Genomic DNA, 22,851 nt, shown 5'->3' with positions numbered 1-22,851 from the left:
TAATATTTGTGAACCAATCGTTGATTGTACTTACTTGATTTTATTCGCAACCGTACTCAAACCGGATCGTTTTTTTTTCTCGTTTCGCTCGTTTTTCAGTGCGGTCGGGAATAAAATATATAAAAAAGACGATTTTCCGATTTTTTTTCCCATTTTCCAAAAACTAGGGTCGGCGGTTTTGTAAACCAAGAAATATAAAAGTCGTGGCCTAACGAGAATCGATAACAAAAATTGGCTGTGCTCTGTGAAAAAGGGGTTTAATGCATGTGCGTAAAGTGTAAGCCAAGATTAGCCTGTGCAGTCCGCACTGGCTAATCAGTGACGAAACTTTCCGCCTAAACTGGATTTTTGCTAAGAAGAGACTCTGTGTCAACGAAAAAGACCATAAAAGAGGAAATTGTCGTCCCTGATTAGCCTGTACGGACTGCACTATCTAATCTGGGACGACACTTTACGCACATGCATTAAACCCCTTAATCAAAGAGCACGGCTAAAATTTTAAAAACAAAAGCAATCCATCGTTTTTTCTTATAATTACGGTATGTGACAAGGGTACGAAACAAACCAATAAAACAATCAATATAGATGCATTTTTACCAGCTGTGCGACATTGATAAAATTCAAATCAGTTACTATAGAAAGAAAAGCAATATATTGAGAGTGATATTCTTAAAGCTTATGACTGTCTGCATAACTTTTTTGCTGGGTATGAAATGGAATTCATAGCAATTGTTCTCAGGTCTAATTGAAATACTAAAATGTATACATACTTTCAAGAAGAAAAACACAATTCATCGCTGATTATTGCAGAAGAACCACTCACGCCTACTCCTGTAGCGACCCAGTCTACGACGAAGGTGTCAATTAAACCCACATCGACGCCAAGCGATGATGACTGTGAACGAGTTTTGCCGTCCTATGCTCGGAAAATGAAGATGGTTCCCTCTTCGCTGTATATTCTACCGCCGTTTGGCGAGCCTTTGCCAGAGGGATATCGAGATTGGACTCATTTTCATGAACGATTTTACAACAGCCGACCAATATACATAGAGAGATGGATGATGACAAAAGAGTGGAGCGAAATACCGGAATGTGGATCAAGTCCTTCAACCGAAATTGTCCCTACTACTGCTCAAACTATATCGATTGCGCCCACTAAAACATTGCCCACATGGTCTTCATCGGAAATAACGTTAGCAACAATCTTTCCAGCTACGCTTGATTCTACAACAGGTGTAACGACTTCTCTGGCTACCGCAATACATTCGTCGCTGACGCCTTCGTTTGGAACACTTTTAGCATCTTCAAAATCCGAAGTACAATCTACTACCACTATTGGGATATTGTCCACTCCAGGAATCTTCATAACAGATACCGCATTCGTTATGACTTCTTCCGTCACAGGTATTTAAAACTATTGTACTATCACCAAGTTTAATATCATATTTCAACAATTAATTCCATGTTAACGTGTTTTTTAAGTAACTTAAATATGTACAAATTTCAAATGTTCCTCCATCGACGAATTAAACTGTTGAATAATCACTATGTTTAGCTGCCTATGCATTACACAAAACGGGAAGCTTTTTTAAAATTTTATTCCGTTCATATAAATTCAGTTTTACCCCGTCGATCACATTTCCCTTTCACGGCCATTACCCCGTCTTTGATTGCAAACAATAAGTTGTCCCAAACGAACTAAAACATCTAGCATTTTATAGCATAATTGTTTATATTCTATCGAGATTTTTGTTTAAAAAAGGTATTTTGCTTACACTGGTTTTGACCTTTTAGTATTTTCAGGAACAGTAAAACAATCAAGAACTTATCTTATAAGCACAACCATTTCAGGAACCGTACAGCCTTCTAATATTACTGGAATAAGCACTTCCATGTCAGGATTCGTGAAACCTACTACGACAACTGGCCTGAGCTATTCTTTATCGGAAATGGTGACACCTACTGCGTCAATTGGATTGAGTTCTGCTATGTCGGTAGCTTTATCTGGAAGTGTGAAACCTACAACAACAACAGGATTGAGCGCGTCTATGACCGGAACTGTTGTGGTAAACCCGACCGTCGGATTCAGCTCTTCTATGTCGGGAGCTGTGAAACCTACAACAACAACAGAATTGAGTGCATCTATTTCCGGAACTGTGATGGTGACTCCGACAGCCGGAATTAGTACTACGATGTCGGGAACTGTGAAACATACAACAATAACAGGCTTGAGTGCGTCTATGTCCGGAACTGTGGCGGTGACTCCGACAGCCGGACTTAGCTCTTCTTTGTCGGGAACTGTGAAACCTACAACAACAACAGGATTGAGCGCGTCTATGTCCGGAACTGTGGCGGTTACCCCGACATCCGGACTAAGTTCTTCTTTGTCGGGAATTGTGAAACCTACAACAACAATAACTGGATTGAGCGCGTCTTTGTCCGGAACTGTGGCGGTGAGCCCGACATCCGGACTAAGCTCCTCTTTTTCTGGAACTTTGAAACCTACAACAACAACAGAATTGAGTGCGTCTTTGTCCGGAACTTTGGTGGCGAGCCCGTCATCCGGAGTAAGCTCTACTATGTCTGGAACTGTGAAATCGACAACAACAACAGGATGGAGTGCGTCTTCGTCCGGAACTGTGATGGTAACCCCGACAGCCGGACTGAGCTATTCTCTGTCTGGAACTGTGAAACCTACAACAACAACAGGATTGAGTGCGTCTTTGTCCGGAACTGTGGTGGTGAGCCCGACAATCGGACTTAGCTTTTCTATGCCTGGAACTGTTAAACCTACAACAACAGGATTGAGTTCGACAATGCCCAGAACTGTGGTGGTGAGCCCGACATCCGGAGTTAGCTCATCACTATCTGGAACTGTGAAACCTACAGCATCAACAGGATTGAGTGCGTCTTTGTCCGGAACTGTTGCGGTGACTTCGACAGCCGGACTTAGCTCTTTTATATCTGGAACTATGGCACCTACAGCAGCAACAGGAGTGAGCGCCACAATTTCCGGAACTGTGCTAGTAAGCCTGACATCCGGAGTAAGCACTTCCATGACTGGAACTGTGAAACCTACAACAACAACGGGACTAAGTGCGACTTTGTCCGGAACTGCGTTGGTGAGCCCGACATCCGGAGTTAGCTCTTCTATGTCTGGAATTGTGAAACCTACAACAACAACAGGATGGAGTGCGACTATGTCCGGAACTGTGGTGGTGAGCCCGACAACCGGAGTTAGCTCTTCTATGTCGGGAAGTGTGAAACCTACAACAACAACAACAGTATTGAGTGCGACTATGTCCGGAACTGTGCTGGTGAGCCCGACATCCGGAGTAAGCACTAATATGACTGGAACTGAGAAACCTACAACAACAACGAGACTAAGTGCGACTATGTCCGGAACTGTGCTGGTGAGCTCGACATCCGGAGTAAGCTCTTCTATATCTGGATCTGTGAAACCAACAACAACAACAGGATTGAGTGCGTCGTTGTCGGGAACTATGTTGGCGACCCCGACAGCCGGTCTTAGCTCTTCTACTTCTGTAACTGTGAAACCTACAACAACAACAGGATTGAGTGCGTCGTTGTCCGGAACTGCGTTGGTGAGCCCGACATCCGGAGTTAGCTCTTCTATGTCTGGAATTGTGATACCTACAACAACAACAGGAATGAGTGCGTCGTTGTCCGAAACTGCGTTGGTGAGCCCGACATCCGGATTTAGCTCTTCTATGTCTGGAATTGTGAAACCTACAACAACAACAGGAATAAGTGCGTCGTTGTCTGAAACTGTGGTGGTAAGCCCGACATCCGGAGTTAGCTCTTCTATGTCGGGAAGTGTGAAACCTACAACAACAACAGGATTGAGTGCGACTATATCCGGAACTGTGCTGGTTAGCCCGACATCCGAAGTAAGCACTTCTATGACTGGAACTATGAAACCTACAACAACAACAGGACTAAGTCCGACTATGTCCGGAACTATGGTGGTGAGCTCGACATCCAGAGTTAGCTCTTCTATGTCTGGAATTGTGAAACCTACAACAACAGTAGGAATGAGTGCGTCGTTTTCCGGAACTGTTGCGATGACTCCGACAGCCGGTTTAAGCTCTTCTATGTCTGGAACTGTGAAACCTACAACAGCAACAGGATTGAGTGCGACTATGTCCGGAACTGTGCTTGTGAGCCCGACATCCGAAGTAAGCACTTCTATTACTGGAACTGTGAAACCTGCAACAACAACAGGACTAAGTACGACTATGTCCGGAACTGTGGTGGTGAGCCCGACATCCGGAGTTAGCTCTTCTATGTCGGGAAGTGTGAAACCTACAACAACAACAGAATTGATTGCGTCGTTGGCCGGAACTGTGGTGGTGACCCCGACAGACGGTCTAAGCTCTTCTATGTCGGGAAGTGTGAAACCTACTACAACAACAGCGCTGAGTGCGTCTATGTCCGGAACTGTGGTGGTGAGCTCGACATCAAGAGTAAGCTCTTCTATATCTGGATCTGTGAAACCTACAACAACAACAGCGCTGAGTGCGTCTATGCCCGGAACTGTGCTGGTGAGCTCGACATCCGGAGTAAGCTCTTCTATATCTGGATCTGTGAAATCTACAACAACAACAGGATTGAGTGCGTCGTTGTCCGGAACTATGTTGGCGACCCCGACAGCCGGCCTTAGCTCTTCTACTCCTGGAACTGTGAAACCTACAACAACAACAGGATTGAGCGCGTCTATGTCCGGGACTGTGGTGGTGGCTCAGACAGTCGGATTCAGCTCTTCTTTGTCGGGAACTGTGAAACCTACAACAACAACAGGATTGAGTGCGTCGTTATCCGGATCTGTGGTGGAGACCCCGACAGCCGGACTCAGCTCTTCTACGTCTGGAACTGTGAAACCTACAACAACAACTGGATTGAGCGCGACTCTTTCCGGAACTGTGGTGGTTACCACGACAGCCGGACTCAGCTCTCCTACGTCTGAAACTGTGAAACCTACAACAACAGGATTTAGCGCTTCGGTGTCCGGAACTGTAGCGCCTATCTCGACATCAGCACCAACAACCTCAGGCTCCTCCGTGACGTCAGCACCATCAACCTCAGGTCCGTCGGCGACATCAGCATTAACAACCCGCGCCGCAGTCCAAGCCACAGCTGAGCCCGTTTCAGGTAAAGTGTTGTTTATTTGTGGCATTATATCCGAAAATTTTAGATACCTTACACATAGCCACTTGAGAAAATGCAATTTCTCACCTCCTACAAAATGACCTAATCCGATTGGCTTAGAGCGGTCACGTGCCCATGGAGTATTTTCCATACACCCCGAGTAATTTCCATACCCACCGAGTAATCGAGTAGTCGCTGTCGTATAGTATGAAATCACTGAGGGTGTACATCCCAAATACCGTCAGTTACTAACGGTGTTACTAATAATATTCCTCATTCAGTAACCATTCAGAAATAGAAGTATTTCATGTTTTCGCAAACCTTTCAATAGTACTTGTTTGTTTCGTATTTTGGTTTTTAAGCGAACTAAAATTTCAAAAAAGAGTTACTTATGGGCCATGTTTTATGATCAGCATAACGTTTGCTGATATTTAATGTATGTTTCTTTTCATAACTTTAAATCAGTGCTTTTCTTGTATATTATGTTGAGGTATTGTTTATCAATAAATGCATGCGTACAGATATTCGAAGAAAATATAAAATCTCGTACAGTATTACGTACATTATTACCAATAGTTAGAAAACTTTTTCACAACAATAACCAACACAAAAGACATTATTTTACCTTTAAAGTGTCATGTATTACCTTGTATTGCTGGCCGGTTCTTAATCACTTAAATACCGACTGCAATATTCGCTGTGCACAAGACGACTGTAAAACCAGGGACCTATACATTGTTTGTATAGGTCCCTGTAAAAACGCGATGATCAAAACAGAATCTATATTATTTCTAAAATATAATGTTTACTGTAAATTGCTGTCGAGTTTAAAAAAACTTTCATAACCACTAAAACATACGTTTCGTAGGGGAAGACGACAGTAAAACTGCCATAATCGCCGGCGGGGCGGCAGCGGGAGCTGTAGTCGCCATAGGTATCGGGATAGCGATTGCGATGAAGCTCAAGGCGCTCTTCGCCTCGGCCAATGTGGTTCCGTCTGCCGCTTCTTACACGGCGCCATCACTTCCTGGACAAGCAAGCTACAATCCGCCGCAACCAGGAAACTCCAACCCAGGTCAAAACTCAAAACCAAGTCAAGGTAATAATCAGTTGCCAAAAGAACGCGGGAGTGACGGGCCGGCGAGGTCGCAGGTCAAACTTCCGGATTCGCTCCAACGTCCAATTCAGCTGCAGCCGTTACAAAATGCACCACAGCCGTCTCTTAGCAACAGCGGGCTCTGGCTGGGAAACTACGAGCCTCCGCTCCCACCAATCAACGGCGGTGCCGTCCCTGGGATGGCGCAGTATGCGGCTGCGCAGATACCAGGTCCGGCCGTTTATTAATGCAACATACCTTATTATCGCTTTAGTTGTGTAAGCTTAATTGCTGAAATACATGTTGTTGTTGTAGTAATTATAGATTGTTACTCGTATATGTGCAATTAACGATTTATTGTGTACGTGTATAACCATAATGTACGATCAACGACGTTTTGTTATTTGTTATTATGTATGCATTCATTCACCATACAAATAATTTGTTGTAAATCTTAATAGGTATAAAAAATGCAGCTAATATTAAAAATTTATCAAAGTACTGTTATATGGATGTTTCGTGTAATGGACAACTTATTGTGATATCCATATGCATTCAATAAAATACCTAATGTGTATAGGAATAATTTTGCAAAATATTATTTTCATGCAATAGACTATCGTTTAGTTTAAACTTTATTTTAAGCAAATATTGCATGTAAACGTGTACACATGTAAACATAATTCGAAATAAGCATATACCAAAATTAAATGTGCTTTGGATTGGAAAACAAGGTCGATGTGACACTTATATGAATTCCTCTCCGTTTGTGTTGAGTTGCGACTGCAGTCATTGTGGTCAGAAGTCGAACTGTAAGTGTTTAGATTACATGTGAAAATGGTTGGAGAAGACATTATGTAAAAGAATTATTTAAAAAGGAATGCACAATTCTAACAAGACAAAAACAACAAAAAAACGTTATTTTATTTGTAAACCTGGTACACGGTCTGTTGTCGAGCAGGAGAGAGCCGTTTACACATATGTTGCAAAGCGTTTCGTTGCTATGATATATCGCTGTACAGCGCGAAACAGAAGTTCGTTTTCTGCAAGAGAGAATCGATCAAAGCCATTTAAGAGATTATTTGTAGACTATCGTTTGTTGTGTACAAATAAGGAAAATATGACAAATAAGGTCCAACATTGCTTTGATAGGATTTTTGTTTTATGTTGTTGTTTTGATTGTGTTGATAGTTAAATAATATATTTGTTGATTTTGGATTTTGTTTATATTGTTTATTTCGTTAAAATACGAATGCTTACTCCTTTAAACAATTAAAAACAATTAAAATGTTTACATTTTTCCCATTTAGAAGCTAGGTCAAAATGATTATGCACAGACACCATAAAACCAGAACAGCTTGCGATTAACAGGCAGTCTGTTCAGGTTTTATGCTGTTTGTTAATCATCAGTATCAAAGGGTTGGAACTGAAACCTTTAAAACTTGGGTCTAGTAAGAAAGGCTTTACATTAAATTTACCTTTCTAAGGGGACTTCAAACACGTCAAAATACGTATTTAAGTGGTAAAGGCTTAAATAGCCTTAACTAAATTTTCGCTAAGATGAGACTTCGTTTAAACGAAAACTTCTATTAAAGCGGAAAGTGTCGTTCCAGATTAGCCTGTGCTAATGGGTTAATCTGTGACGACACATTATGCACTTGCATTAATCCATGAGGGTCAATAACATGTTCATTTCTCAGCATCAAAATACACTTATCTTTGTGTATTTATGATTTACGACTATATGTATATTACAGTGCATGCAATATGTGCTGAAATAAAACACTTACTTTTCATCGCTTGGCTTTTTAAAATGTAATAATACATGTACGTAAATTTAAATGAAAGCAGTTGAAAGAAGAGTGTCCATCTTTTAACGCTCAGTATACTTATTCACTCTTATATTTTTGCAACAAAACACTCAAATTACTATAAGCATGTGTACCCACACCCATCTTGTCATACACCATGTAAAAACAATGTAAAGGAAAACCGGTTTATCTAATCTTCGTAGCCCGCAATAACTCACTTAATATGTTATGCTTCGTGATTGACCGTGAGATATTAGGCTATAAACATTTTGTATTCCTGCATATGTAACCTTGTCCAATCACACGCAAATTCAAAAAAACACACCAAAAACAACAGAACGACAAATTAGCGTCTAGAAAAAAAGGCCTTGGCAAACAATGTGAATTTTAATAGTTTATCTAAAATAGATGTCATGAACAAATTCATGCACACTTACAAACAATTATCGGTTTCAATATGAATACTGGAGATTACAATTTCTGCTTACTCAAGGAATCGCTTCTCTCTGATAACAACAGCTTAATGCATGCGCGGCAAGTGTCGCCCCATATAAGCCTGTGCAGTCCACACAGGATAATCAGGGACGGCAATTTCCAGGTAGACTAGATTTTCATTTAGAATCAACATTATTCAAACAAAAAAATCCACGAAAGTGGAAAGTATTGTCCTGATTAGCATGTGTAGACTGCACAGGCTACCTTTACGACACTTCATGAAATGCATTAAGCCACGTTTTCCCAGTACGTTGCTCAAGTGGTTTTATTCACATGAAAAAAACAAGAGATGTGTTTGTCAGAAACACAATGCCCCCTATTGCGCCGCTTTGAAGCCATATATTTGACCTTTGACCTTAAAGGATGACCTTGACCTTGCACCACTCAAAATGTGCAGCTCCATGAGATACACATGCATGCCAAATTTCAAGTTGCTATCTTCAATAATGCAAACGTTATTGCAAAACTTTAACGAATGTGAAAGTTTTGGGACACACACATATAATGAATGAATGACAGACAGACAGGCCAAAAACAATATACCTCCTATCTTTTGATCCGGGGGCATAAAAACCCGCAGTGTTAAGTACATTTTTAAACCACCTTATTGTTAAGATGCATTTTAAAGAAAAGACGCTCAGGTAGTGCATCTCTTTCAAATATTCGGACATATATCGTTTGTTTCAAAAACCACAGTTCCATGTAAAATGATTACTTTAGAAGCAATACATATCCAGAACTGATTCGGTTGGTAGTTTAGGTTTTATAACTTATAACAAAGATATTCATTCTAAACAAGAACAGTTTCCATTGTATAGAGATATTTCCTAGCTAAATGACACTGGACACATACATTAAAGCCATCATCTTAATTATTATACCAGTTAATACAAATAAGTACACAAATTAACAAACGGCAGTAACAAAAACAAGTAGGTGAAAGGAGTAATGGTTCTTGTGCACTTCCATGCCTCCTCAATTATAAGATTTACCTACTAATGCAGTTTTAATTTGATACCTTATTTAGTTTTAGAATATGATCCAGACAAAATTGTTTATATACAACAAATAACAGAGAGCAATAACTCTAAAAATATGGAAACAATAGTTAACATTCTTAAGCACTGCACATCCACTATGATCTACCTACTGGTACTAAATTGGTTTCAAGTTGGTACCTTTAATTTATTTAGATAAGCTCCAGCGATATTTATGTACAAAAGTTAACAAAAAGCAAAAGTTCATGGGCCATAACTCCAAATATTGTCAGATGTGACAGGTTCTTAAAGTTGCATTCATTTAATGCTAATTAACTTCAGTCTGGTGACAATCTGATGAAAACTGTTCGAGTCAGAGAAAAAAAACGAAAAGTTCAGAATCACTGACTGATTAAAGGCCAAAGTGGAAACATGCTTCCCTTACGGGGCATAATAGAAAATCACAATTTAAATGTAAGTAATTTTCACAATTGTCAACATCACTTTCTGAGGAATTGTATTCAATTTAATTTTAAATTCCAACTTCAATCAAGCATAAATTTCCAGTAATTGCACAGAAGATCAGATAGCGCAGACTTCAGCGTTTCCCTTTCATCTTTTGTTTGCTATCGTCCCTTCGTCGTTTCGTGAGTGGATTCCGTGGATCGTGGATCTCGTATCGGTCAAGGTCTGCCACGTTGGCATCGATCACTTTACGGCCACCCTGGTCCTCAAACTGCAGTTTGTGATTTAACCTGGGAAACAATGAGCTTCGTTCTGAAAAAACTGGGCATAATGCATATGCGTAAAGTATCCTCCTAGATTAGCCTGTGCAGTCCGCACAGGCTAATCAGGGACGACACTTTCCACTTTTATAGTATTTTTAGTTTCAAGGAAGTCCCTTCCTACCGAAAATCAAGTTTAAGCGGAAAGTGTCGTCCCTGATTAGCCTGTGCGGACTGCACAGGCTAATCTGGGACAACACTTTACGCACATGCATTATGCCCAGTTTTCTCAGAACAAGGCTCCAATAATGATGAATTGCCACCAGCATTATAACAACAAGGGCTGTTTGTAAAACATGCATGCCCCCCTATATGGGCTATAAGTTGTAGTAGCAGCCATTGTGTGAATACGTTTTTTGTCACTGTGAACGGTGTGCAAAATTGATAGGGGTCATCTGCGAGTCATGATCAATCTACCCATGAAGTTTCATGATCCTAGGCGTATGCGTTCTTGAGTTATCATCCGGAAACCATTTTACTATTTCGGGTCACCGTGACCTTGACCTTTGACCTAGTGACCTCAAAATTGATAGGGGTCATCTGCGAGTCATGATCAATCTACCCATGAAGTTTCATGATCCTAGGCGTATGCGTTCTTGAGTTATCATCCGGAAACCATTTTACTATTTCGGGTCACCGTGACCTTGACCTTTGACCTAGTGACCTCAAAATCAATAGGGGATATCTGCGAGTCATTATCAATCTACCCATGAAGTTTTATGATCCTAAGCGTATGCGTTCTTGAGTTATCATCCGAAAACCATTTTACTATTTCGGGTCACCGTGACCTTGACCTTTGACCTAGTGACCTCAAAATCAATAGGGGTCATCTGCGAGTCATGATCAATCTACCTATGAAGTTTCATGATCCTAGGCATATGCGTTCTCGAGTTATCATACGACAACCACCTGGTGGACGGACCGACCGACCGACCTACCGACCTACCGACCGACATGAGCAAAGCAATATACCCCCTCTTCTTCGAAGGGGGGCATAATAAATCTGTACAATGAATTTTCATCAAAACAACAATTATGTAAGAAAATATTGTTTTTTTAACGTATGTGAATGATCAATTTTTATGTCATGAGCGATTATACAAAAAAAAGTAACAAGTATCAAAAACTTTAAGGCTTTATATTATTTATGGAAAATGCTTCATACACAATATTTTCACTTCAGTATAAACTTTAATATATTTTCAAAAATATTAAATTTTCTGACACTGATTCTGTCTTTTACTGAAAAGCAATCTCAATTAGACAGGTAATATACATAAAAAGTTTTTAGCCATGCATGGTCACTCAATCTAGTCACAGACAGGGCACCTATGATACTGTAGACTGATCATACATGTACATGTTTGCACATGGACAAATCCAATATTCAACACTTGACGCAAAAGGCCATAATTATGAGTAAATTTGTGGAAGTCAAAATTCTTAATGTTCATTAAAACCTTATGTTGTTTCAACTGTTTGAACACAATCCACCAAGCAGAGAAGTTGAGTACTCACAATGTTTTTGACCATAATATAATCTTTTGTGATAAAACAGACAAATTGCTATAAATCCGCCCAAACTGGCGGCAACCAAAATTCCATCATTAACATCTAAACATAAAGCTTCATTCAGCTGTTAAAGGTTAAGCAATATGCAATAGCAATTAAACAGGAGTTAAAACCCAAGCTTTGGAACAAATGTAAAACCAGCGATTGTTTTTCCAATTGGGAAAAGTGCAGGTATCAGCCCAATTGGGAAAATTTGTGCCAAAAAACCTGAATTGGGAAAATTCGCGCCATGAAGCCATTACATTGGGAAATTGATTTATTTATTTTTTTTGCCCCCAAATACTTTAAAATTTCCAATAGGGTACAACATATGAATGCACTGCTCAAAGCCTTTCACTCTGTCGTCAGGATACAAAATCCAACTTACCATGACGTGTCCGACAAATCTTCTTCCTCATCATTAAATTCCTCCCTCTCCTTGTCTACACTATCACTGACGAGAGACTTTGTTGAGGCCAGGGTACTCTTGAACTTGTTCAGCATGTTTAGGGTCAGTTCCTCGCGTGATGACCCCTTCTTGCCCTGCTGATTGCGCAACGCCTTGTACTTCTGTCTTTCACGTTTGAAATCTGCCAACGGGTCATCTGCAGCAGGAACCTCTGAAATATATTTGAGACCGGCTCTGAGAAAACCAGGCTTAACCCTTTACCACATAGATATGCATTTTCACGAGTTTGAAGTCCCTAAGAAAGTTATATGTATTTAATTAAAGACCTTCCTTACTAGATTCATATTTCAAAGGCTTCATTTCCAACCCTTAGATACTGATGAGCAGCAAACAGCATAAAACCTGAACAGACTGCGAGTTACTCACAGGCTGTTCTGGTTTAATGCTGTTTGCACATAGCCATTTGCACTTTGCTTCTGAGAAAACCAGGCTTGATGCATGTACGTTAAGTTTCACTCAAGATAAGCCTGTGCAGTCCACACAGGCTAATCAGGTACAACACTGTTGTTTTTAATGAAATTGTTAGTTTTAAGGAATTCTCTTCAAAAGAAAATCCAGTGTATGCAGTAAGTGTCATTTATGGTGGACACTGCGCAGGATAATTTGAGACAACACTTTAGCACATGCATTAAGCACCGTTTTGCCAGAGCTTGGCTCATTTTCAAGTCATGATATTTAGTGTAATAGGGCACCGTAACATTTAGTTACTGCAAATAGCTGCCTAAACCTTCTCTGTGATGGTGGAACATAATATTATATCTGAAAGATGTTATATCCGCTGGAACAAAATAATATAGGAGAGAATATTACACACTTTCATTATCATAAAATTGACTGATGAAACATCAATTACATCAAATGAAGATCTTTAAATATATTGTGAAACCATTATTATTTGCCACACATTAATTTTAGTATATTTTGTCAGTGGACCGCTGGAAAAATTTAAGTTTGTAACAAATAATTATATATCCTTTTTTTACAAATTAAGAATGAATTACCGCAGACATGAAAGACATTAATATCCAACGTAATCCAAGCATGCATCCTGTGTATGTTTCGCAATCTAGATTAATTTGGTTATTATACGAATGGTGGTACATTATACTTTGTACTTAAGTAATACTTTACACTTCGTATGAAAACACTAATGCAGACAAGCTGTACCTATAGCATTGCTTTTGCTTAGGAAGAATAGTAAGGATTAGGGCTAATTGTTAATAACTGTATTACCCATTGTGTGTATTGTGTTTTTCAGGGGTGTTCCTGCTTATACAGTAAACATGCCCCATATCAAAAACAATAAACACAAAAGATTACGATGTGTGATTGAATAACTTAATTAAGACAAATTGGAAAGTGGCTTCGTCACTTCAAACTCTCAAATGGTCATTCTGATTCAATCCCACTAAACAGCTGATACTAACAAACAAACAAGCATAAAGGGTGCCAACGCTCGGCTGTGGGTGCAGTTTTTAATAAATGAAAGCTTGTCAGAAGAAAAGGAAAAAGTAAGTGGCAAGAAGATTTTTTTTTAAGAGGTCACAGTGAAATTGACCTTTGACCTAAAAAATGGGTGTGGCATGTAGAACTCACCAAGGTGCAGCTGCATATGAAGTTTCAAAGTTGTAGGGGGAAGCACTTTGATTTTATAGCCAATGTTAAGGTTTTAGCACGACCCAGACTGCGGACGAGCTGGCTATGACAATACCTCGGGTTTTCTCCGAAAACAGCAGAGCTAAAAACTAGTAGATTGTCATACAATAAGAAGGTCCACTTATTATAACCTGATAACAAATGAATAGTTAATTTGCATGTGATAAACAGGGCCCTACTCCTGCAAAGTGACTCCCAACATACCCGATATTCCCAACTGCAATATATCCTGGACTAGTATTACAAACAAATCGGAAAATGATAAAAGCATTGTTTTTTTCAAAATCAGATATGTCCAAATTAACGTTTAAAAAAAAGAGTCATTTTTTTTAAAAACTACAAAATTTCGAGCTGGCAAAAATATAATATGGTTTCACAGAATGCTGAATTAAACAAGAGGGTCAAAGTCTTATGAGACAGGAGGGAGCTGAACTAAAAGGGGGTAATCATGTGATAATCAAGATGGTGACGTCCCTTTTGTGACTAATATTTTTCGCTGTTTTATACACTTTAATACTTTTGATTAATTTTCAAATGCCACTCACTACTTTTCAGCCATATCAGTAAGTAGGTGATAAGCTTTTATTTCTTTGGCAAATAATGTGATTTATAAACTGTTCACTATGAAGAAAACTGCAACACCCTAATACAGCCTTCTTTTTCATAGGACCAAAACCATTATTGGGCTCAGCCGATATCATTAGAAAAAAAAAGTTTAACCCTTTACCACTTGTATACGTATTTTCAGGCATTTGTAGTCCCTTAGAAAGCTACATTTAATTAACACCTTTCTTACTAGATTTAAGTTTTTAAGGCTTCATTTCCAACCCTAGATACTGATGAGCAGCAAACAGCATAAAACCTTAACAGACTGCGAGTTACTTGCAGGCTGGTCTGGTTTTATGCTGTTTGCAATAAGCCATTTTCAATTGGCTTCTAAGTGGGAAAGGGTTAAAGCACGTTTCATAAGGATTTGGCAAAAGAATGGCTTCCAGAGTGTCCACAAGGTCTTATATAGCTTTATATGGCAAACTGCCCTACGCTCTTGCCAAAATGTTTTTCACTGGACTGGAACAGCATAAATGTCATTAACAGCATAAATATTGGCAATGGATGATGCACGATGAACACTGCACGACAGACAAATCTGGTTCATAAAAGCTAACCATGATTACGTTGTGCTCAAGTGAGCTTAACAAATATATACAAAAGATAACTATCAAAATGTCCTGTCTGTACCATCATCTTTCCCCACATTTTCTGCAACAGAGGCTGTTTTCTGTTGTTCACTTCTCCTTTTGGCCTCTCGTATTTCTTTCTTCAATTGTTTTGCCTCTTGCTTTAGCTCTTCACTGAAGTACACACCAACAAATTATACATGGTATGAAAACAGTTCTGGAAGAACATGGCTTAATGCATATGCTAAAAGTGTCATCCCAGATTAGTGTGTGTTCCTTCAGAAAATTTACTATATTTCCTTTTAATGAAAAATTCCATACAAATGAAAAGTTTGGTCCCTGATTGGTCTGCGCAGACTAAACAGGCTAATCTTGAATGACACTTTACTCACCTGCATTAAGCCCAGTTTTCCCAGAATGAGGCTCATAAGACCAATCCTTTTAATAATCTGGCTATTCTGGGGCTTAATTAGTTAATGCAGCAATAGTTCTTCTTCATGAGCATTGAACTTTACCTCACACACTTAATTCATGTTGATGAAGTTGAGTTTCATCTCATTTAATGCAGTAGTCTTAGAAATAATGACCAGACAAGGTAATGTGACAAATTAGACTAAGTCCTGAAATAATGAAGCCAGTTTAACCCATTTATCGAGAATCCAGCATCCAGAAAAAAGGCTTTGGCAAACAGCGTAGACCCAGATGAGATGCCACATGATGCGGCGTCTCATCTGGGTCTGCGCTGTTTACTTACGGGCATTTCTGTAAGAAATATTCTAAATATAGAAATAAATATACTAGACATCCCTAATTTTGGAAATAAATTGATCAAATTTAGAAGAATGGGAGAGTCCACTAGGCATAAATGGGTTAAATTTGAGTGCACCTCACCCATCCTTACTACCACCTTTACGTGACACTGATTTTTGAAAATTATGCCTGAATGAAAAACAAGTAACAGACAGGCGGTCAGACATTCAGGCTGGGTCCAATAAACCACCTTTTAACTTTCATCTGCAAGGTGGGTGTGTGGGTAAATTAATACAAAGACAAATGGATACCTGCGACTAGTAGGTTTAGATTCCACAACATCTGGTGGTTTATCTGGCATTATTTGGCTAACAGGTTCTTTTTTCAGTTTTTTCTTGACATTTTCCCTCCGTTCATCCTTCATTCGTTCCTCTTCCGAATTCTAAGTTTCATAAAAAACAAATGCTTTTCTCTTTATTTGATTCATTCAACTCACACACTTCAATAACCGCAAGGTTCTAACTTTTTCGGGGGATAAACGATTATTCATTGACATAATCAGAGCTTCATGGAGGTGAAAAATTGTTTGAAAAGTCCTCACTTTAATGGGTTGGATATTTGAAATATTTAACATTCTTAAGTTGTTTTGACACTTCAATGAATGTCTGGAAATATTGAAACCAAATGTTCAAAACTGCAAGCCCTCACCTCCTCATCAGATGATTGGTTCGTTCTTTTCTCTGATCTGCCTGGGCTCACATCCACAGCGGGTATCGCACTCAGCTTGGGGTCATTAATAAGGTCATGGCTGCTCTTGCTCTTGCCTCGCCACCCCTGCGAATGGAGACATACATACAAGATTGCCTCAGAATGGAGTCAACAAATCAGGTATACATACAAGAATGCCTCGGAATGGAGACAAACAGATCAGGTATACATACAAGAATGCCTCAGATTGGAGTTATAAAGATAATGTATGAACACAATAATGCCTCCGAATGGAGTTATACAGATCAGGAATAAAAACAAGAATGCCTCAGAATGGAGTTATACAGATCAGGTATACATACAAGAATGCCTCAGAATGGAGTTATACAGATCAGGTATACATACAAGAATGCCTCGGAATGGAGATATACAGATCAGGTATACATACAAGAATGCCTCAGAATGGAGTTATACAGATCAGGTATACATACAAGAATGCCTCAGAATGGAGTTATACAGATCAGATATACAAACAAGAATGCCTCAGAATGGAGTTATACAGATCAGGTATACATACAAGAATGCCTCGGAATGGAGTTGTACAGATCAGGTATACATACAATTATGCCTCAGAATGGAGTTATACAGATCAGGTATACATACAAGAATGCCTCGGAATGGAGTTATACAGATCAGGTATACATACAAGAATGCCTCGGAATGGAGTTATACAGATCAGGTATACATACAAGAATGCCTTGGATTGGAGTCATACAGATAATGTATGAATACAATAATGCCTCCGAATGGAGTTATACAGATCAGGTATACACACAAGAATGCCTCAGAATGGAGTTATACAGATCAGGTATACATACGAAAAATGACTCAGACTGGAGTTATACAGATCAGGTAAACATACAAGAATGCCAAAGAATGGTGTTATACAGATCAGGTATACATACAAGAGTGCCTCAGAATGGAGTTATACAGATCAGGTATATATACAAGAATGCCTCAGAATGGAGTTATACAGGTCAGGTATACACACAAGAATACCTCGGAATGGAGTTATACAGATCAGGTATACACACAAGAATACCTCGGAATGGAGTTATACAGATCAGGTATACATACAAGATTGCCTCGGAATGGAGTTATACAGATCAGGTATACATACAAGAATGCCTCCGAATGGAGTTATACAGATCAGGTGTAAATACAAGAGTGCATCAGAATGGAGTTATACAGATCAGGTATACATACAAAAATTCCTCAGAATGGAGTTATACAGATCAGGTATACCTCGAAATGGAGTTATACAGATCAGGTATACATAAAAGAATGCCTTGGAATGGAGTTATACACATCAGGTATACCTCAGAATGGAGTTATACAGATCATGTATACATACAAGAATACCTCGGAATGGAGTTATACAGATCAGGTATACATACAAGAATGCCTCGGAATGGAGTTATACAGATCAGGTTTACCTCAGAATGGAGTTAAACAGATCAGGTATACCTTGGAATGGAGTTCAACAGATCAGGTATACATTCAAGATGGTCTGGGAATGGAGTTCAACAGATCAGGTATACATTCAAGATGGTCTGGTAATGGAGTTCAACAGATCAGATATACATTCAAGATGGTCTGGGAATGGAGTTAAACAGGTCAGTAATTCATACAAGATGGTCTAGGAATTGGGTTCATACAAAATGGCGACAAGCATCATCTGAGGATAGCAAGCATCTGTCTCACAAGTATTGCATAAGTAAATTGTACATGTAACACTAAAGGGGTGCAACTTCAATTATTCAATTAACAACAAGAGCTCAGACGTTGGACACAAATGCCCCCCCCCCCCCCAACAGGACCTGGACATCGATCATTAAATCCTTTGATGACATATCAATGGGAAACCAATTAAACACTTAATGTCATAGTCACCTTCACCTTTGAACTAGTGACCCCAATTTCAATAGAGGTCATATACTGTCCAAGGCCAATGCGAAGCATCAAGCCAATAGGTCATTTCGCTGAACAGTTATTGATCGGAAACGATTTTCACACTTATTATGACAGTGACCTTGACCTTTGACCTAGTAACCCTAATTTCAATAGGGGTCAATTACTGTACAAGGCCAATGCACATGTGACGTATCAAGCCAAGCGCTCAATTCATTGACGAGTAATTGACTTGAAACAAACTGGTCTACTGACATACATACTGACCGACATCCAGCAAAACAATATACCCCCTTTTTTTTGAAAGGGGGCTTTAAAATTATTCAAAAAAGTATAAAAAGAAGAAAAAAGGTTGTTTGTTTTTTTCTTTTGTTTGGTGCATAATGCTTTTTTCAATAGTACAGTTGCATTTATTGTAAACTGGTCCAAACCTAATCTTACTTTACTGGAACAGCAATTGTATTGTTTTGCATTGAATGTATTGTACAAACAAGACATTGACCATGGTTCAAACTTGAACCCTGTAGTACAATATAAGCTTAATATGCAACAGTAAAGCCTGGCAAACATCATGATTTATATTACTGACCTCTGAGGCCTTAGTTACACATATACATTGAATTGTTATTGTTGACCATAATGACCTATATTACAACCTCTGTCACCTCCCTAACTGCAAAACTGTCCTCGGTGACATTGGTGAACTGAACTTTTACTTCTAACCCTAATTATGTAATAACCTCTGCACAAACTATTGATCTAAATACTGGCTTTTGTGTCATTTGACTTAATAACATATATAATGGCTTTGTCAACCTTAATGACCTATATCTTGACCTCTCTGACCTTAGCAATGATTTCTGTACATGAATTGTCATGATTACCTAGGTATTGATGTATGCAACCTTGATGATCTTAATACTGACCTCTGCAATCTTACCTAAATAAGTTACCCTGCAACCTAGATAAATAGACTATTATGTGAGTTTCGGATTAAGATCAAGTTTATCATGCGAGGCTTAGAACCATATTAGCGCAATTTTACCTTTCCGTAGTTGACAAAAACATATTCTCCAAATTTTGGAAAAAAACAGATTTAAAAATAGCGATAGTATAAAGCTAAAGTTTACATGATCGTTGTTATACTAATGATTTTCATCTGGTTATAGGATAAAACCTAAATACTTACCTCTGCACCTTAGGCACTAAGCTCTGCATTCCCGAGGCCTTATAGACTGACCTTTTAGCCATTGATGACCAAAATACAGACCAATGCAACCTTGATGACCTAAATAATGATCCATGCAACCTTGATAATCTAAATACTGACCTCTGTAACCTTGATGACCTATACACTGACCTCTGTGATATAAATTACCTTAATACTAGAGTCTGTGACATTGATGACTGATATATCAACCTCTGCAGCCTTGATGACCCAATACTGACCTGTGTGACTTTGATGATCTAAATACTGACCTCAGTGACCTTGATGACCTAACTATTGACCTATGTGACTATGATGACTAAATTACTGAACTATATGACCTTGACGACCTAAATATTGACCTATGTGGCCTTCATGAACTAAATAATGACCTCTGTGACCTTCATGGCTTACATACTGACCTATGTGACATAGATCATCTATGCACTGACCTCTGTGATCTTGATGACCTAAATACTGACCTCTGTGACTTTGATGACCTAAATACTGACCTCTGTGACCTTGACTTTGCTTTATCTTTCGTATTGTTATTTCCGTCTGTGGGCAAAAAGAAACAACTTATTTTTTGCTTCGACGCCATGTCTGTTCAAGTTCAATGAACACATGCGAATGAGTCGACTGTTTCACGTTCTTTGTACCAATACCATCCACGTATCTGTACTATAAGTATACCAGTCAACATACAAGGTGCGCGCTTCCGCATACGGGTAATCGGACGTTCTATGACCTATGGTTTAGCGTTCATGACGTCAAGCGCATTTAGCAATATTACTCTTTTTTTCACTATATCTTTACTCGCAAAAAATTTCTAGTGGCTTAAAACTTAACTCGCAATCAGTATTTTTTACTCGCATTTTGCGAGTGTGCGAGTGTTAATTTCGAACCCTGTTAATACTGACCAATGTGACCTTGATTAACTAAATACTGACCTCTGTGACCTTGATGGCTTAAATACTGACTTATGTGTCATAGATCATCTATGCACTGACCTCTGTGACCTTGATGAACTAAATACTGACCTCTGTGACCTTGATGACCTGTTCTTCGTCTTCTTCAGCCTCCTCTCCAAATGACAACAGTTTGAAGTTCCTGAACAGTGCAAAATATTAATAATATTTAGAAATAACATCTTGCACTAATTTCACAGATTTTTTTCAAAGGAGTGTGAAGTTAGAAAGGTGCAGAGTTTGATCATGAATTTAAAAATAATTTACAGCAAGGAAGAATAAATGTTATAATTTAAAATACCACAAAAATCCTTAATAAGTTTTTTTGCGCAAGATTGAACGCAGATGTTGCATAAACAAAGTTAAGGTTTCTGTCTTAAATAACGTTGAATAGAAACCCTGTTCTGGATACATTGAAGAGAAATTTCATATAAAGTTTATGATCACTTACTTTGTGGCTCTGGATTTACTTTTGGGTTTCGATTCCCCATCTCCCTCCTTCTTTGATTTTCTTGACACACGAGGAATTATGTCGTCATATGGGTTGGATAAAATCTGATCAATACAAGGGTACAATAATATGCGCACAGCACTTGTTCCACTGGAAATTAGCAAAAAACTTGAAAACTGATCGTTTCAAAGATTCAGAGTATGATATAGTCTACTAAGTATGCTTTAATTGTAATGATAATTACACATGATTTCTGTGTCATTTAAAAAAAATAACAAATGTGTATCAGATATTCTTATGTCTGCATACAATTAAGCTTGTCTAAGTCATAGGTATACAAAAGTTGCATGCAACATGCCTAAAATATTCATAAATACTCGAAGTGTTAAATAGTGCATCAATTTCAATTTAAAACCCTGATATCAATCTTTATATGTATGCACACACAAAAAGTTATATGAATTGAATTATGGGAACACCGGGCCCAAGGCATGCGCTTCGTGTTGTTCCAGATTAGCCTGTGCAGTCTGCGCAGGCCAACCAGGGACAATACTTTCTGCTTTAATGGATTGTTTCCCTTAAAGCAAGTCTTTTCAAAACAGCAATCCAGCACAGGCAAAAGTGTCTCTCACGATAAGCCTGTGCAACCAGCACAGGCAAAAGTGTCTCTCACGATAAGCCTGTGCAAATACAATGTACTTAAATAGTAACTTTACATGCATGCATTAAGTCAGTTTTTTTCCAGAACTCAGCTCATATGTGCTTTTATGCATCGAACACTGAACCAGATAACATACCTCTGTACGAAGGATTCTATTTGGATATAGAGGCCGATCTTCAGCATCAGTTTCACAGTCTTGCAGCTTCAGCATGTTGAACACTGTGTTGCCTGACACCTTTGAAAATATATTTTGAAGTTCTCAAAAGGCTCAAAATGTATGCATTCATTTTTTTTGCAATCTAAAACAATGAAATCTGAATCGTTTGATAAAACCAATATTGGCCTGCTTGAATAAGTACACAATTTTATTCACAAATTCTTCATAACCTTCATAAAATTAACTGCACGCTTAAGTTAAAAGCATTTTTTTCTTTACAAAATAATAATAGTTTGCACCGTTGGCATAAGCAATCTAAGTGTCTCAATACAGTAGAGGCTCAGAATTTTTCTCTTTATTTGCAATTGATGACAGCTATGGATGAAAAAATACTTGTAAACATGTACATGTAGTATTTAAGAATTTAAAATAAGCAAACAAATGTGTTTTGCATGGTATATTTTATTTAATCAATTTAATTTAATGATCTCTTACTTTTCCAAATATTGTATGCTTGTTCTGTAACTCAGGGGTCTGACCCATGGTGAAGAAAAACTGGCTTCCATTGTCATTTGGGCCAGCATTTGCCATGGCAACCAGCCCTCTTCGTACAAATCGCAACCGCTGGTGGAATTCATCCTAACATATGAATATTAATAACAGATGAATAATCCTGCATTAATTCTTGTGCGTATAGTGATCCCGTTGGATTGGGAAAAATCGCAGCGTTTTGATTAAATTGGGAAATTAGTGTTGTTGTTGTTTTGTTAACAAATGCTTCAAAATAAAAA

The 22,851-nt window shown here is 38.7% G+C and overlaps 2 protein-coding genes across 2 annotated transcripts in view; one reads left to right on the top strand and one right to left on the bottom strand.

Annotated features, from left to right (window-relative positions):
• The first annotated feature begins 821 nt into the window (after positions 1–821).
• Positions 822–6,792, top strand: LOC127874237 (mucin-19-like). Its single transcript, XM_052418456.1, has 3 exons — positions 822–1,404; positions 1,852–5,172; positions 6,038–6,792. Exons 1-3 carry the CDS (start codon positions 930–932, stop codon positions 6,511–6,513), a joined length of 4,272 nt encoding a protein of 1,423 aa, XP_052274416.1. The 5' UTR covers positions 822–929; the 3' UTR covers positions 6,514–6,792.
• Positions 6,793–8,457: 1,665 nt separating this feature from the next.
• The window catches only part of LOC127874244 (spliceosome-associated protein CWC27 homolog), a 22,300-nt gene continuing 7,906 nt past the window's right edge, over positions 8,458–22,851 (bottom strand). The window contains exons 3-11 of the mRNA XM_052418467.1: positions 22,556–22,699; positions 22,040–22,138; positions 21,243–21,346; positions 20,864–20,933; positions 16,646–16,771; positions 16,249–16,379; positions 15,249–15,361; positions 12,273–12,504; positions 8,458–10,303 (exon numbers count right to left, since the gene is read on the bottom strand). Coding sequence (XP_052274427.1) covers positions 10,147–10,303; positions 12,273–12,504; positions 15,249–15,361; positions 16,249–16,379; positions 16,646–16,771; positions 20,864–20,933; positions 21,243–21,346; positions 22,040–22,138; positions 22,556–22,699 — 1,176 coding nt within the window. The 3' untranslated portion in view covers positions 8,458–10,146. The remainder of the gene's footprint in view (positions 10,304–12,272; positions 12,505–15,248; positions 15,362–16,248; positions 16,380–16,645; positions 16,772–20,863; positions 20,934–21,242; positions 21,347–22,039; positions 22,139–22,555; positions 22,700–22,851) is intronic.

The sequence above is a fragment of the Dreissena polymorpha genome, chromosome 3 (genome assembly GCF_020536995.1).
Source record: "Dreissena polymorpha isolate Duluth1 chromosome 3, UMN_Dpol_1.0, whole genome shotgun sequence".
Lineage (NCBI taxonomy): Eukaryota > Metazoa > Mollusca > Bivalvia > Myida > Dreissenidae > Dreissena > Dreissena polymorpha.
The sequence above is the reverse complement of the archived record's forward strand: the minus strand, read 5'-3'. Positions and strand labels throughout refer to the sequence as shown.